Source organism: Peromyscus leucopus, chromosome 14, assembly GCF_004664715.2.
Source record: "Peromyscus leucopus breed LL Stock chromosome 14, UCI_PerLeu_2.1, whole genome shotgun sequence".
In the NCBI taxonomy this organism is placed as follows: Eukaryota; Metazoa; Chordata; class Mammalia; order Rodentia; family Cricetidae; genus Peromyscus; species Peromyscus leucopus.
The window spans coordinates 1,449,950-1,464,144 of record NC_051075.1 but is presented as its reverse complement, the minus strand read 5'-3'; the positions used below and the strand labels follow the sequence as shown (position 1 = coordinate 1,464,144).

The 14,195-nt window shown below is 42.8% G+C and overlaps 1 protein-coding gene across 1 annotated transcript; it reads right to left on the bottom strand.

Moving 5' to 3' along the window:
- Positions 1-580: 580 nt before the first annotated feature.
- On the bottom strand, positions 581-1,361 carry Ccdc71l (coiled-coil domain containing 71 like). The gene has a single exon (XM_028891746.2). It carries the CDS (start codon positions 1,322-1,324, stop codon positions 674-676), a length of 651 nt encoding a protein of 216 aa, XP_028747579.1. The 5' UTR covers positions 1,325-1,361; the 3' UTR covers positions 581-673.
- Positions 1,362-14,195: the final 12,834 nt, after the last annotated feature.

The window sequence follows — 14,195 nt, the reverse complement described above, 5'->3', positions numbered from 1 at the left end:
ATATAAACACCTTAACATCTTTTTAAACAGTTGTACTTTGCATCTCTTGGTAATCACTGAGCTCATGAAATTCAAAGCCATACAAATCCTCACATTAACAGTCATAAACTCGAACCTCTTTAAAGACAACCTTGATCAAAGCTTTGGAATCCAGTAAAAATTAGGAAACGAGTGGGCTTCAGAATACCCTGAGCTTACACCAGCACTACACCACGAAACACAGTCAATCTTCCATCCAGAAACTGGGGCTGACAGTCCAAACAAAAAAAAAACAGGAAAGGGGATAAAGAGCAAGTAAAATTCTGGCTTTATTACGTAAGCATGAAAACAAATTCCTTTGGAGAAAAAAAAAAATTTTTTTTAAGTCTTCGGAGGACTTCCAGACCGGTGAGGTAGAGTCCGAGGGAGAAAACGCAGGTATCCCTCCAGTTCTGGAGACGTCTCCATCCGGGTTGGGAAGCAAAGGGACCTCTGCCGCGGGTCCGGCTGTCCCGTCTGGGGCCGCACCTGTCCCGACGGCGGACCGCGGCGCCCGCCGCAGCGCATCCGGGGGCCTTGTTCGCGCATAAAGTGCACCAAAGGGGGCCGGTTCTGTAAACATTCGACTGACATTAGTCCGTTCCAGCGCAGAGCTCGCTCGGGCGGCGGCCGGCAGGAGGCGCCGCGGCGCGCGTCACGCCCGGGGCACCGGGAAGCGGCGCAGCCTCACCACCGGGTCCAGGTCCACTCGGAGCACTTGGCGCGCCCTGCGCCGCGCCACCGCCAGGCTGCGCTCGCCCCACACGTCGTCGCCGACGCGGATGGTCGGGAAGCTGGTCAGCGTCGGGGTGGCGGCCCTCCAGATCTCCTCCAGGGTGCGGCCCCCAAAGCAGGACACGGGCGGCTCCGGCTCGCCGGCGGCGGGGCGCGGCCCGAGGGTGCCCGCGGCGGCCCGAGCTCCGCGGCGCCTCCTCCTGGGCGCGGCGCGCGGGCGCGGGCGCCGGGCGGGCCGGCTGGCGGGCGCCGGGGGGTCGGGCACCAGCGCCCGGCACGAGGAGTAGCCATAGACGTCCTTGCTGCGCAGGATGTGCGGGGAGAACTGGTGCTTGAGGCTGCAGAGGAAGCTCCAGAGCTCCGCTTCCGAGCTCATGAACTCCGTGCTGCTGGGCATGAAGAGCTTGAAGGCGTCGCCCAGCGCCTCGGTGCTGCCGGCCAGCGACAGTTGCGACCGCGAGTACACCACCTTCTCCTCCAGCGCCTCCAGCCCGGCCCCTCCTTCCGCTCCGTCGCCGCCGCCCCAGGCGGCCCGCGGCCGGCGCCGCCGCCTCTTGCCGCCGCGTCTCATCGGAGGCCGCTCGGGGCCGCCCGCCGTGCCCGCCCGCGCCCCGCTCCCCGGCGCTGGCCGCTGCCGGCGCCTCCCGCCCGGCGCCGCTCGCTACTTTTCTCGCCCGGCCGCCCCTCCCCCTCGGGGCGGAGGACGCGCTGGATGTCCTGCCGCCCGGCTCAAGATGGCGGCGGCGGGCGCCCACCCCGGGGCTTTGTCATTGGACGGCGCCCGCCCCTCCCCTGGCTTCCCTTTCTTCTGCTCGGCAGCCTCCTCTCTCGCCCTCCGCCTCTCCTCACACGGGCCCGCCCCGGCCCCGCCCCCGCGGCCCCGGCTCCACCCCCGCGGCCCCGGCTCCACCCCCCGCGGCCCCGGCTCCACCCATTGGGTGCTCTCGGGAAGAGGGGCGGGGACGTGTGGGGGCGAGGCCAGTCCTGGAAAATGGTGCCTGTGGGTGGTGGTGGTGGTGGCCAGGAAGGCCAGTCAACCCTTGGGTGGGTGTCTTCGGGTTGCCATGTCTAGAGTGGGAAGTGGGTGTGAGCTCCATGCTTGGGGGTGAAGTGGGTAGGTGTGCAGCTGTGGGTTGAGCTGGAGAAACCTACCCGTCCGTCCGAATAACAAAGACTTGATGGTATCGCAGCCCAGAGATTTGGGTCTAAAACTCGAGGGGTTGGGCTTTTCACGAGTCTTCTAAGCCCTTTGGCGTCCTTGTACTCTTTGCCTCTCTTGACCCCAGCTTCCTCAAGAAAACAGTAAGCATTCAGGCATTTATGACAGCTTCCTTCTGGGCAGTGGAGCCATCTTGGCATATTTAGGAGATACTGGTCGTTGGGACAGCAAAGACTACTGTATGAAACTAAACCGTCTGCTCAAGTTGGACAAAGAGCAACGGCAACAAAGATATTCTGCTTAAAGAAAATATTCTTGCTTTAAATGCATTCTTTTATCAGAGTGCTGTTTCATATCTCACTTGGTTTTAAGTTGCCCATTTGCAGCACCATTGCGGTGGTGGTATTCCATATCATCAATGAGAGTCTGTTGGGAAGAATACATCCTTAAGAACGAATTACCTTTTGTGTTGGGGAGGACAGTGGTGGACATTCATTTTGTCAGTTTTTCTATCCACGCTGAACTCACTGCTTATTCACATAATAGGCACTGAATACATGCCGAATGAATGTGTAAAATAGCTCTATTTGGAATGAAGTACTGAAATTGCTTAGAACAAGATAATTATAATTTTACAAGTATATTGCAATTTTCTTTGAAGTCCTTTAAACTTCATTATTTCCCATGCTGGGGATCAAACCCAGAGTCTCACACATCCTCAGACAGTACACGCTCCTGAGCTATACTCCAGCCCACAAGATTGCTTTAAAATGGTTTTAAAAATATGTCCTGGTTCTTAGAACTTTCTCCAGTCAGCATCTTATTTTGCAGCACACAGTGAATACAGTGCAGAAATTTTGTGATTTACTTACACTTGACAGTTCATTTAAATATTTGAGCTAAGAGACACCTAGTTCAGTCTCCTTGTGTCACAGATGGGGAAGTTTAGAGCACAGGGGTTCATTAATATGACTTGCTAATATCAGGACAGGTACTGTAGGTCTTTGTGTTCCTAATCCAGAAATATTTATATTTCACTGGTGGTTTTTCACACTGTGCTGTTCTAATGCAATAGAAATGCTTTATGCATTTTCTGTGGGGTAACCAAGGGGCATAGCTGTACCCCTGTTCATACTTCTCACCCACAGCTGAGCAGTTTTCATCTGCCCTGTGGTGGACATGGGTAATAGGTTTGAACCACTTAACATTTTGTTTAGCTTCAATAAAAACTGAAGAAAAAGAAGAAGGAGGAGGAGGAGGAGGAGAAGAAGAAGAAACCTGCTTTTCTATAACAAAGCACATACTACACACAATAGGCTATGGTAAAAGTAAAAACTATGACCATGTGCCAAAATGATAACTTTATAAAGAGAAAAACAATTTCCTGGAAAAGCTTAACTTTGCTCTCAGAAACAAGAGTATAGACAGTTACCAGCTTCCTAGCTCCTCATAAAGCGATTATGTTGCAAGCACTGTATTTATAGCCAGTTCTCTTAGTAATTCTGAGAACACATAATAATGTGAAATTTGAATAATTTCTATTGGAATGCCAATAGAATACCAATTTCTGTGTAGATGGACACAGATAATCTCACAGTAAGTGAGAAGACTGGAGGGAGAGGGCTTCCTAATGAGAGAATAGGATAAATTAGGATACAGTACAAGAGTCCCATGTCGCTATGCTTACTCTACTATGTTAATTATAAACCCTACAGGGCTTGCCATATAATATGTACTATCCATCAAATCCACAAAAACATGCAGTTGATTCAACTAAAAAATATTTTTTCAGCAAAACTGTAGAAGAATGTAAGGAGATGAAAGATTTTAATAAGTTATTCATGAACCAAGAGTTTATTTTGTGAGGCAATACATGGAAATTAGCTGAAACTATTTGTTAGAGAATTTAACCAATTTTGTGTTAAATGGCTTAAATTATTTTACATTTTTTAAATTGTCTCTGTATGTTCTCTAATTTCTCTTCTTATACCCTTGACTTCTACTTTTTGGTTAACTCAAATAGTCTTTGTACAAATATCTCCATATCCATTCTTCTTAAGTAAGTAAAATTGACACATACTGGTAATACAATCCTAGTTCCCAAGACCCTATACAACTTATGGAAAGATGGCAGGTTAAGTTTTTATAACTGATGAATCAGTTTATAATCCTTAGTTTATTTCTTTGCCTCTCAGGAATGGTGTTTCCTTTATCTGACAGACAAATGACAGATAAGAATAAACTAAGTGTGTGCATCTGTTTTCTACATTCATAGTTTATGTTGTTTAAAATGAATCTAAACAAAGTCACTGGAGAAAAAGGTAGCTACCCTCATCTTTGATATCTCACTTCTTTAAAGTCTTTTCTTGAGTGGTGGCCAAAAATAATAAAAAATACATGTACACAATTACAAATATCACCTCTGGGATAAAATAGACTTGGCATCAAAAATATCTTTACAGTTAAGAATTCTTGGATGCTGCTTTTTACCTCTGCATCCATTTTTCTCTAAACACATATTTAATTGAATGAACTATTATTAATTTTTAATTAAATGATATTGAATTAAAATAAATGATATTGATACATCAAGAGAAAAATACCTTTTCATTTTAAAGTAATCTAGATTTTTCTACAAAGGCGATCTCAAAGCTCCAATGTTTTCCAAAACTGCTTAATGTATAATATATAAAGACCATATTATCCAAAAAGATAGAATTCCCTCTTCTAGGAAGATGGTAATTATGTATTTTCCTGATTGCTCCTGAAAACTCCAACTAAAAACTCCAGGCATCACATATCAAATAAACACAAGAAGACCAAAAGGTGGAGAGTGCAGGCTGTCAGAACCCAAAGAAGGGTGTGACTCTCTAGGTTTTTTTTTCCACATCTGAAAATGGGTACCAGAGAGCAGCAGCTCAGAAATGCCCACAGATCAAATATAAAAACCTCAACAAAATCTTTCTCACTCTAGCCATGGGACCAGAGAAGGGCCCGCCTGGAAAAGTAGAAAGTTTTCAACTAGGAAAAAAAAAAAAAAAAAAAAAAAAACCTCATAGATTGAAAAAGTATGACTTCTACTCTTACCAGGCTATTAAAAAAAAGAACCCCACCTTTCAGCATCCATTTTTCTGCAACCCATCGTGATGCACCTCTTCTGGGGTAGCATTACAGAAGTCTCAATAGGAAGCAGGACTTTCACTTTCACTAGGCCGTTGAAAAGGAATCTCTACCCATTGTCAATGGGGAGAGGTGGAGACCAAAACCAAGACATGGGGCTGGAGAGACGGCTCAGTGGTTAAGAGAACTGGCTGCTCTTGCAGAGGACCTGGGTTCAAATCCCAGCACCCACATAGCAGATCACAACTATAACTCCAGGATCCAACCTCCTCACACAGACATGCATATAGGCCAAACACCAATAAAATAAAAATTAAAAGAATCAAAACCAAGACACTTATACCCCAGCCCTCATTACCCTAGTGGGAAGCCAGAATTCCCACCACCATCCACCCTTCATGAAAAACCACTTCCCACCACCTCAGTGTCCCTGGAAGCAGAATGAGAAACCTGCAGTGTTTCCTGCCGATACTGAGACAGCTTTGCCCCCTTGTTGGAAAAACATCAGAGAAAGCCAGCTGAAATAGTTTTAAATACGACATGAGTCAATAATGCAATATATTAAAATGTACAAGTTTCAATTGGGAATCATTTACCAGACAATCCTAGCCGAATTAAAAAATAAAATCTGGAGGTATCAACAAGACATTAGAACCATACAACCAAGATGTTAGAGTCACTGTCATAAAAGTATATCAAATGAGTAACTATGAACATCTTCACAATGAGTAAACAAAGCTATAGCAAGGAAATAGAAAATATCACTAAATAAAGAGATACAAAGATATAAATGGAAATTTTAGGATAGAAAATCCAACAGACATAAAAGTTGAACAGTTGGCACATTAGGATGGCAGGAAAGAACTGATGAACTTGGAGATAAAACAGTAGGTGTAATCCAACAATCACAGAGAAAAAGAAGGCAGAACATAAGACTGAGCAAAGCCTCAGGGTCGAGAGAACTGTGAGGTCTAATAATTGTGTCACTGACATCTGGAAGGAGGAGACGGGGCAGAGAGGAGGACTGGTGGAACAGCAGCCAAACATGAATGAAATCTGCAAAGATGTAGCCATAGAGACTCGAGCACAAGCCAAGTAAAAATCAAGTTCCATATCGAATCACTTCAGAGCTGAACTTCTAAAAATCAAACACAAAAAATAAAAAATAACATGAACTCAGCTTGATTAAAAATGATACCTTAGCTAGGTGGTGGTGGCATACGCCTTTAATCCCAGCACTCATGAGGCAGAGGCAGGCAGATCTATGGGTTCGAGACCAGCCTGGTCTACAGAGCAAGTTCCAGGACAGCCAAGGATACAAAGAGAAACCCTGTCTTGAAAAATCAGAGAGAGAGAGACAGAGACAGAGGAGACCTTGTTCAACCTTCAGCAAAACACGCCTGTGCATTTGCACACAGAGTGATGACTTCAGTGGAAAACCAAAATCAGCATCTTCCCCCTAGAAACCAGGGGTGGAAGGTCACGACAAGTAGCTTGATCTTCTCCCTTTTCCATGCATTTCTTTCATCCAGGGAAAACATCCTTTAAAAAACGAAAGGGAGTTGAGGACATTCTCACACAAAGGGAGACAGTTTGTTGCTGGTAAACAGAATCTAAAGAATAGCAAAAACAAACAAACCAAAACCTCAAAACCATCCCTCTGCCCCCACCCCACCCCCCCGCAAAAAAATAAAGAATAGCTAAAGGCCATTTTCCAAATAGAAACAATACCAAGGCACATTTGGATGAAATAATTCTGCCAGCAAAAATATGTGTAAATACTAAGACTCCCTGAGTTTTCTAAATTATGACTGATGGCTATTGTCAATGGAATGTTTGTGTCTTCCAAAAATTCACAGGCTAAAATGAACTATGTGTGAAGCAACCACTGAGAATTCTGTATACAGAGATAAACTGGAAAATATAAGTAAAAATAGACTTATGTAATTCATGTACACAGTGAGAAAAAGAAAATAATGGAGAACAGTCAAAAAATTGAACATAGGATAAAAGAGAGAGACAGAATTCCAGCACTAGTCATAGGTTTGCCATGCCAGAGACTCATTTTGCTTGCAACCCTGGCCATATTGGCATGGACTTTTTCATTCTTCTTCATGGCACCACCAGGAGCAGAGACTACCTGTACGGCCTGCTACGACCTACAAACCTTCTTTCCCCCACTGAGGTACCTGACTAAAGCCTTTGCTTTCTACCCACTCTTTTTGTTCTGGGGGGTGGGGTTGGCTTTTAAGTCCTCTGCATCATACCTTTCTGCTTTTACCCCTGATTTCTTACCCTCATTCCCCAGAAACACCATTACTGACAGGAAGTTGTTGCATCTCTCAGTTGTGATGAGGCAAAATACAAGTTGCAAAGTATCTCATTCATGTCAATGATGTGTCTCTCATCATTTTATTTATCATATGTAGAAATGCTTTCATGTTTCCTATACATAGAGTACCTTCCCTTTTATCTGGTTTGAACCACAAAGAGTCAAATGAGAGAAACAAATGGATGGAAAAGCTATTGTTCTCATTTACAGATGATGAAGCAAAAACCAGGTAAGGTGAGCTGCTGAGTTCAGTCAAAGGCTGGACCCTAAGCTAGTTTTCCTCAAAGGCCACGCCTCTATCCCCTTCAATCCCATCTCACTTTGATCATAGGAAAAACAATTAATAATCACTTCTAAATAATCTTTTCATGTTCAAAGTGATGGAATCTTTGGCTATCTTTAAACTTCACTCTTTCCATTTTCATCTTTTTTTCCTGACTTTAGCCCTGGTGTGAAGAAATGAGGTGCTTTATTATGATACCACACCACTTTTAGATTGTGCAAACAGATATAGAAGAAAAAATTCTTAAAAGAAGGATTCCTACAGAGAAGAAACATTTGTAAATCAGTGCTTCTCAACTATTTGGGAAATGACATAAATACAGATAATGCACTGCCCTAGTTGGGCCCAGAGGCCCCTTGTAGTCGGGTCCATCATGGTAGTGTCAAACCAAGAAAATGTTTCACATGCTCTGACTGACCCAGGGGTTCCTCAGTACTGACTTCCTTCAGGCAATAGCCATTGTCTCCTGGTCTGGGCACACAATCCAAAGAGAATGCTCAGAAAAATATCTGCTATGGGAAAGAAAGAAAGAAGAAATTGGTTTAAATCTTGGCTGGTGGTCCTCTGGAAGCACCAGCAGCCTTAGGATATCTGCTCCGATCGACGCTGTCTCAGGCACTAATTCATGGGGAACTCCTACTGATCACTTGCTCCTTAGTTTATTTTCTTCAAAGCCATCTCACACAAGAACTTGTTTCCAGTCATCCAAACATACTTTCTCTTGTGGAAGAGCTTTCTAAAGCTTATATATGTGGAGGGAAGCCTACAATGCACTTCGGTAAAGGTCATGATGGTGAACATGGATTGTCAACTTAAGAGCATCAAGAATCACAAATGAGACTAGCTTTCTGGGCATGTGTGTGACGGATTTTCTAGATTAGGTTACTTGAGGTAGAAATACCCACCCTAAACATGGACAGCACCATTTCATTGGCTAGAGTTCCAAACGTCTGAGAGTTACTACACATCACTTGTAATTTTAACTTTGGATGTGAAAATGAGATGCCATGATGTTGTATCCTGTATAAAATCTTGTATTTATAAAGCAAAACTCTAAGAGTGAAATCCAAGATGAGGACAATGGGGAAAGCTAGAGGGCAGTCAGACCCTCAGCAACACTGTGAGGACTTCAACCTTATGTTGTCCACCTTTGGCCATCTAGTTAAAGAGTCAGTAAGGTCCTCATGACTTAAATTACAGGGTAATTGCAGCTAAACACATCTGATACCACACCCATGTAATGGTTACATGCTCTCCTGTGGTGGTTGGAGTAAGAATGGCCCCATAGTCACCAGAGTGGCACTATCTGAATGCTTAGTCACCAGAGTGTCACTGTTTGAAAGGATTAGAAGAATTAGGAGGTGTGGCCTTGTTGGAGGAAGTATGTCACTGTGGGTGGGCTCTGAGGATTCAAGAGCCCATTCTAGGTTAGTCTTTCTCTCTCGATCTCTATTGCTCCAGCTACTGCCTGCATGCTGCCATGATCTCTGCCTTTATGATAATAGACTAAGTCTCTGAAACTGTAAGCAAACCCCAATTAAATGCTTCATTTTATGAGTTGCCTTGGCCATGGTGTCTCTTTATATCAATGGAACAGTGACTAAGAGAACTTCATTCTTCCAAAGATGTCCCTTACCTTACCACAAAACCCCACTGACTGATATGTTACAGATTTTGCCAAGATCATTTTAGATTTTTAAATATGGAGAAATGACTCATTTGAGAAATTTCTAGATATTCAGGTAGACATTCATAATAAGTCATTGCTTCTTCAAACAAAAAAAAATACATGATTCATCTAGAAAAAGGAATGTTGGAGAAGAAAAGACCAAAGAAACCATAGGATTATATCATTTGCAAACAATTTCAATTTAAATTTCTTAACTCTTCTTTCAGGAGCTTTGTAGCTAGATCTGCTGTCATCATCTTCCCCAAATTATGGGGACTGTCTCATTCACACTCCTTCACTCTGTGTCTGATGACTAGACATTGGTAGCTTGATGATCCTTTTCTTTTCTAGATGAAGAGTGTCACTATGTGGTCTGGCCTCAAATTCCCAGTACTGCTGTCTCAAGTGGAAACGGTCAAGGCTCCCTCCACATCATTTCTTTTAGATGGTTTGTGTTTTTCTCCCTAACAAAGATTTTTCAAAATAATCAGCACAGAATATTTCTGTGGCAGGAAGTGCTAATGTAAAATATAATTGCTATGTAGATAACATTATAATGATGTCACTAAAACTTTAAACAGCACATTCACTCAGAAATGTCAATATTCAATGTATATTTTCTTAGTTCTAATTAGTTTTATGTTATATAGTTTTTCACTACTACATTAGTATTTCTCTATATTATATGATTTTGGTACATTTAATTCTAATTCTTCACTGAGATAATTGTTTTGACCTTAACATTCTAATATAATAACCAGGGGACAGCTAGGGCATTGTTTGTGGCTTTTACAGGTTAGGAATTATGTTCAAATGCATATTTTGGCATATTTTTCATTACTTCCCTTTTATAAGTTCCCTGGTCAAGAAATGCATATGTAAGTTCTAGGTATGTATTGCTATGTAGATTCCTAAGCATTCAAGTTCCAATATTTCAAGCAATATACAAGTATGTATAATTTCACCTTAACCTTTCCACCCCTGGGTGTTTTATAAACATGGTGTCTGTCGCTAACTCTTGCCTCATATTCATTTTATTACTAGTGAGAGTGATCCCTTTATTTTCTATTTCTTGACATTGTTATTGAAGCTGTCCCTTCATGGTCTCTCACTATCCCCTGATTTTTGCCCTGTTCATGGTTTTCACATGTGATTTGCATAAAATGACAGATAACTGATTAAACTTAGGCAAGCTTATCAAATTCAGAGGGTCATGATGCAGTAAGAGAGCTAATAACCTTCTGAATACCACAAACAACAAACTTTTTCTAAAACTTAATCTCAAAGAAACAATTACAGAAGACTACCAGGAAAGAGCTATATCATAATAGTAGTGGATGCTTATGCGTGAAAGACCAAGAAGACTTCATTTAGGAGCAGATTTCAAATGAGTCACAGTAGGCATTTGCTTTCCCAAATACAATGTGAATTTTCAGCTGTATTGATAATTGCTGTGCTCTGCACTCCTCAGACCATTCCTGGGCAGTGTGTATGGTTCTGAGACCTCAGCACACTGGAGTCCATCCTGGGGGTTGATTAAAAAGATGGGGTGACTCAACACTACCAGGTCAAGGGAGAACTGGGTGGATGGCTTAGGATGTTCTGCCTGGAGAACAGGCCTGTGTGGGATGTTATCAATGACCTGCACATGTTTTCATCTGGAGTGTTCTCTGAGGTTCTAAACAGAGCAGGTACTGTCCATAGCCATTTTAGGATTAGAATAATGTACCACCCTAGGCAGATGAAGTAGAGAAATGCCTCCCTTTGGGGATAAAGAGGTTGTCATACTTTGGAGTACAGCATGTCAAGGGCAGTGACATTTGGTGTCGGTCTTTGTCATTTTGGTCCTCACTGTTGCACACAGTTAGTTCAACAGTATGAATTGGCTCTAGCTGACAAGTGGGACAAATAAGCTATCACCACACAGCAAACAGGCCCTGCCTATTTTTGAGAGTATATTTTTGTTGGGATAAAGGCACACTTGTCTATACATTTAGCCTCCTTTCTACAACAATAGCAAACCCAAGAAGGGGGCTGTAAGACATGCAAAGCCAAAATGCTCAGTGCCTGAACTTTCATGGAAAAAGTTTGTCAAACACTGATCTATAATGGTTTGAATAATCCATTTTCCAAAACCAAGATCTAGCATGGTAACATTAAGGATTTAAAAGGTAATGACTAAACGTTTAAAAAGGCAGATTTAGGGAGAGAGATTTTTCCTCTTTAGGGTGTTACATCAGTTGTCCTTCACTCCTGTGCCACCATTTCACACGTGCACATGCTAGAACACGTCTGCTGCTGAACAGCTGCCTTATCTTGGAAGAGTAGCTCAGTGTCTCTGAGAACCCAGTGCAGAGCATTGAGGATAGCCTCAGAAAAGCCCTCCGAGCAAGAACTGAGCACCGAACACCACAAAGTGCCTCGCCCACCATTTTCAGTCTTGGCCCCTCTCTGCTCCTGCAAGGCTTGAATGTGGTTTTCCTACAAGAATTCATGCTGTTATTCTGACGAGAATAAGAAGACGGAAAGTTAATCCCATGGCTAACATCCTATGGTTTGTATTGCCTTTGGGAAGTGATTAAATTAGATTAGATAAAGTCATTAAAGTACAGCCTATGATTGAATCCTGGTGGGTTTTTTGTTGTTGATGTTATTGTTTTTTTAAAGTCAAGGAACTGAAACAGATATATGCATGCTCCTGGCATAATGGTATGAAGTTGAGGCCTGGGCAATAACTTGTACAGACCTGTGTGATACCTGAACTTTGCACCTCTAGAACTATGAGCCTGAGTGAACCACTTTTCCTAGTGAAATAGCCAGTCTCAGGTATTTCATTATAGTAATGAAAAACTGATTAACATGATATCCAATTTGTTTCATATTTTTATTAGTTTTTAATCAAAAGATTATACTAATAAAATTTTGATTTTTTTGTTTGTTTTTGAGACGAGTCTTATGATAGAGCCCTGGTTGAACTGGAACTTGCTCCATAAATGAAGCTGGATTTGCCTCCTGGGTGCTGAGATTACAGGTGTGAACCACCACACTTGAATGTTCACATAGTGGATTTGTTTGTTTAGTTCATACAGTTATATAAGGCCTAAACAATGATTTAAAAAACTCTGATAATTAGGAAATTTCATGTTATAAAACTAATTTTTTTAGAAAAATAACTTTCCATGAGATTATAATATCCTAAACAATTCATATTTCGGTTTAGCCACAATTTTTAGGAACATATAGATTAAAAACTTCAGGTATAAAGTAAAGCAGATGGACTGAGCATCTGCTACAGCAATGCCCAGCAGGGCATAGAAACAATGGGGCTGTGCATTCTGAGAGTGCATGGCCACTGACCGCTCTCAGAGGAGAAAGAGAGAAAGAGAGAAAGAGAGAAAGGAAGGAAGGAAGGAAGGAAGGAAGGAAGGAAGGAAGGAAGGAAGGAAGGAAGGAAGGAAGAAAGGTAGGGGAGAGAGGGATGGAGGGAGGGAGGGAGGGAGGGAGGGACGGAGGAAGGGAGGGAGGGAGGGAGGGAGGGAGGGAGGGAGGAAGGGAGGGAGAGGGAGAAAAGTATGCCGCAGTCCTCATGAGTTACAAGCAGAATTTTATTCCGTTTCTAGGTTCTGTCTTTAGTGATTTAGCATTGCTGCTATTTTAGATTATAAATAACAGCAGATGAGGGCACTTTGCCCTTTTCCACACTTCTAGCCTCCAAGGACACCTGCAGGTTCTGAACATGGAGATTGTTTTTTAAGGGAGAATGGGTTTATTCTGGTTCATAGTTCAAGGGTACAGTCATGATGACAGGGAAGTCTATGGGCCCCCCACAGTGGGTGAGTCCTCCCACCATGATTAAGGTAATCAACATGATCAGGCATACCCAGGAACCATTTCCCAGGTGACTCTAGATTCGTCAGGTTGACAGTTAACACTAATAATCACCCCCAGCATTTATGCTCCTTAATTACTCTTGGGCTGTATTTCCCCATGAGTGTTATTAATGGCCTGGGAATCTAATCAATATTTTATTTTGGTTGGTTTATTTGTGAATAGGTTTTGCTTCATAATCATGAGAAATACAAATAGCATCTGTCTTCTGAAATGGATCTTGAAATGACAAAAGACAGCCGGGCGATAGTGGCGCATGCCTTTAATCCCAGTACTCAGGAGGCAGAGGCAGGCAGATCTCTGAGTTCAAGGCCAGCCTGGGCTACAGAGAGAGTCCCAGGAAGGCTCCAAAGCTACACAGAGAAAACCTGTCTCAAAAAACAGACAAAAAAAGAAAGAAAGAAAGGAAGGAAGGAAGGAAGGAAGGAAGGAAGGAAGGAAGGAAGAAAGAAAGAAAGAAAGAAAGAAAGAGAGAAAGAAAGAGAGAAAGAAAGAGAGAAAGAAAGAGAGAAAGAAAGAAAAGAAAGAGAGAAAGAAAAAAGAAAAAGAAAAAAAGACAAGGTGGGCACTGGGATGTTCACCAAGGAGGAAAGGCAGCTGTGAGCACTGGCAGAGACATTGTGCTTCAAGATCCCATTTGTGTGGAACCAAGGAAAGAAGTAAAATGTAGATTCCCTGGCTCCAGGGTAATATTTTGGCCAATATGAGTTGCAGCAGTGATCAGAGAGCCTTGCCAAAGCATTACTTATATATGTTTGTGCTGCTGTACATCACCCTACCTCATCCAAAAGTTTTCCAAAGCACTCCTGAATGTGGAGATTTTGCAGATATGTTTTTCACATAAGAATACAGTGGCTCAATCTTTTCCAAAGTGACAAAGATTGATATATGGTCTAACTTCTTCCTTCCTTCCTTCCTTCCTTCCTTCCTTCCTTCCTTCCTTCCTTCCTTCCTCCCTTCCTTCCTTCCTCCCTTCCTTCCTTCTTTCCTT

What these genes read in the sequence shown, in the direction of transcription:
- Ccdc71l (XM_028891746.2), bottom strand. Translation starts at nt 1,324, where the DNA reads ATGAGACGCGGCGGCAAGAGGCGGCGGCGCCGGCCGCGGGCCGCCTGG.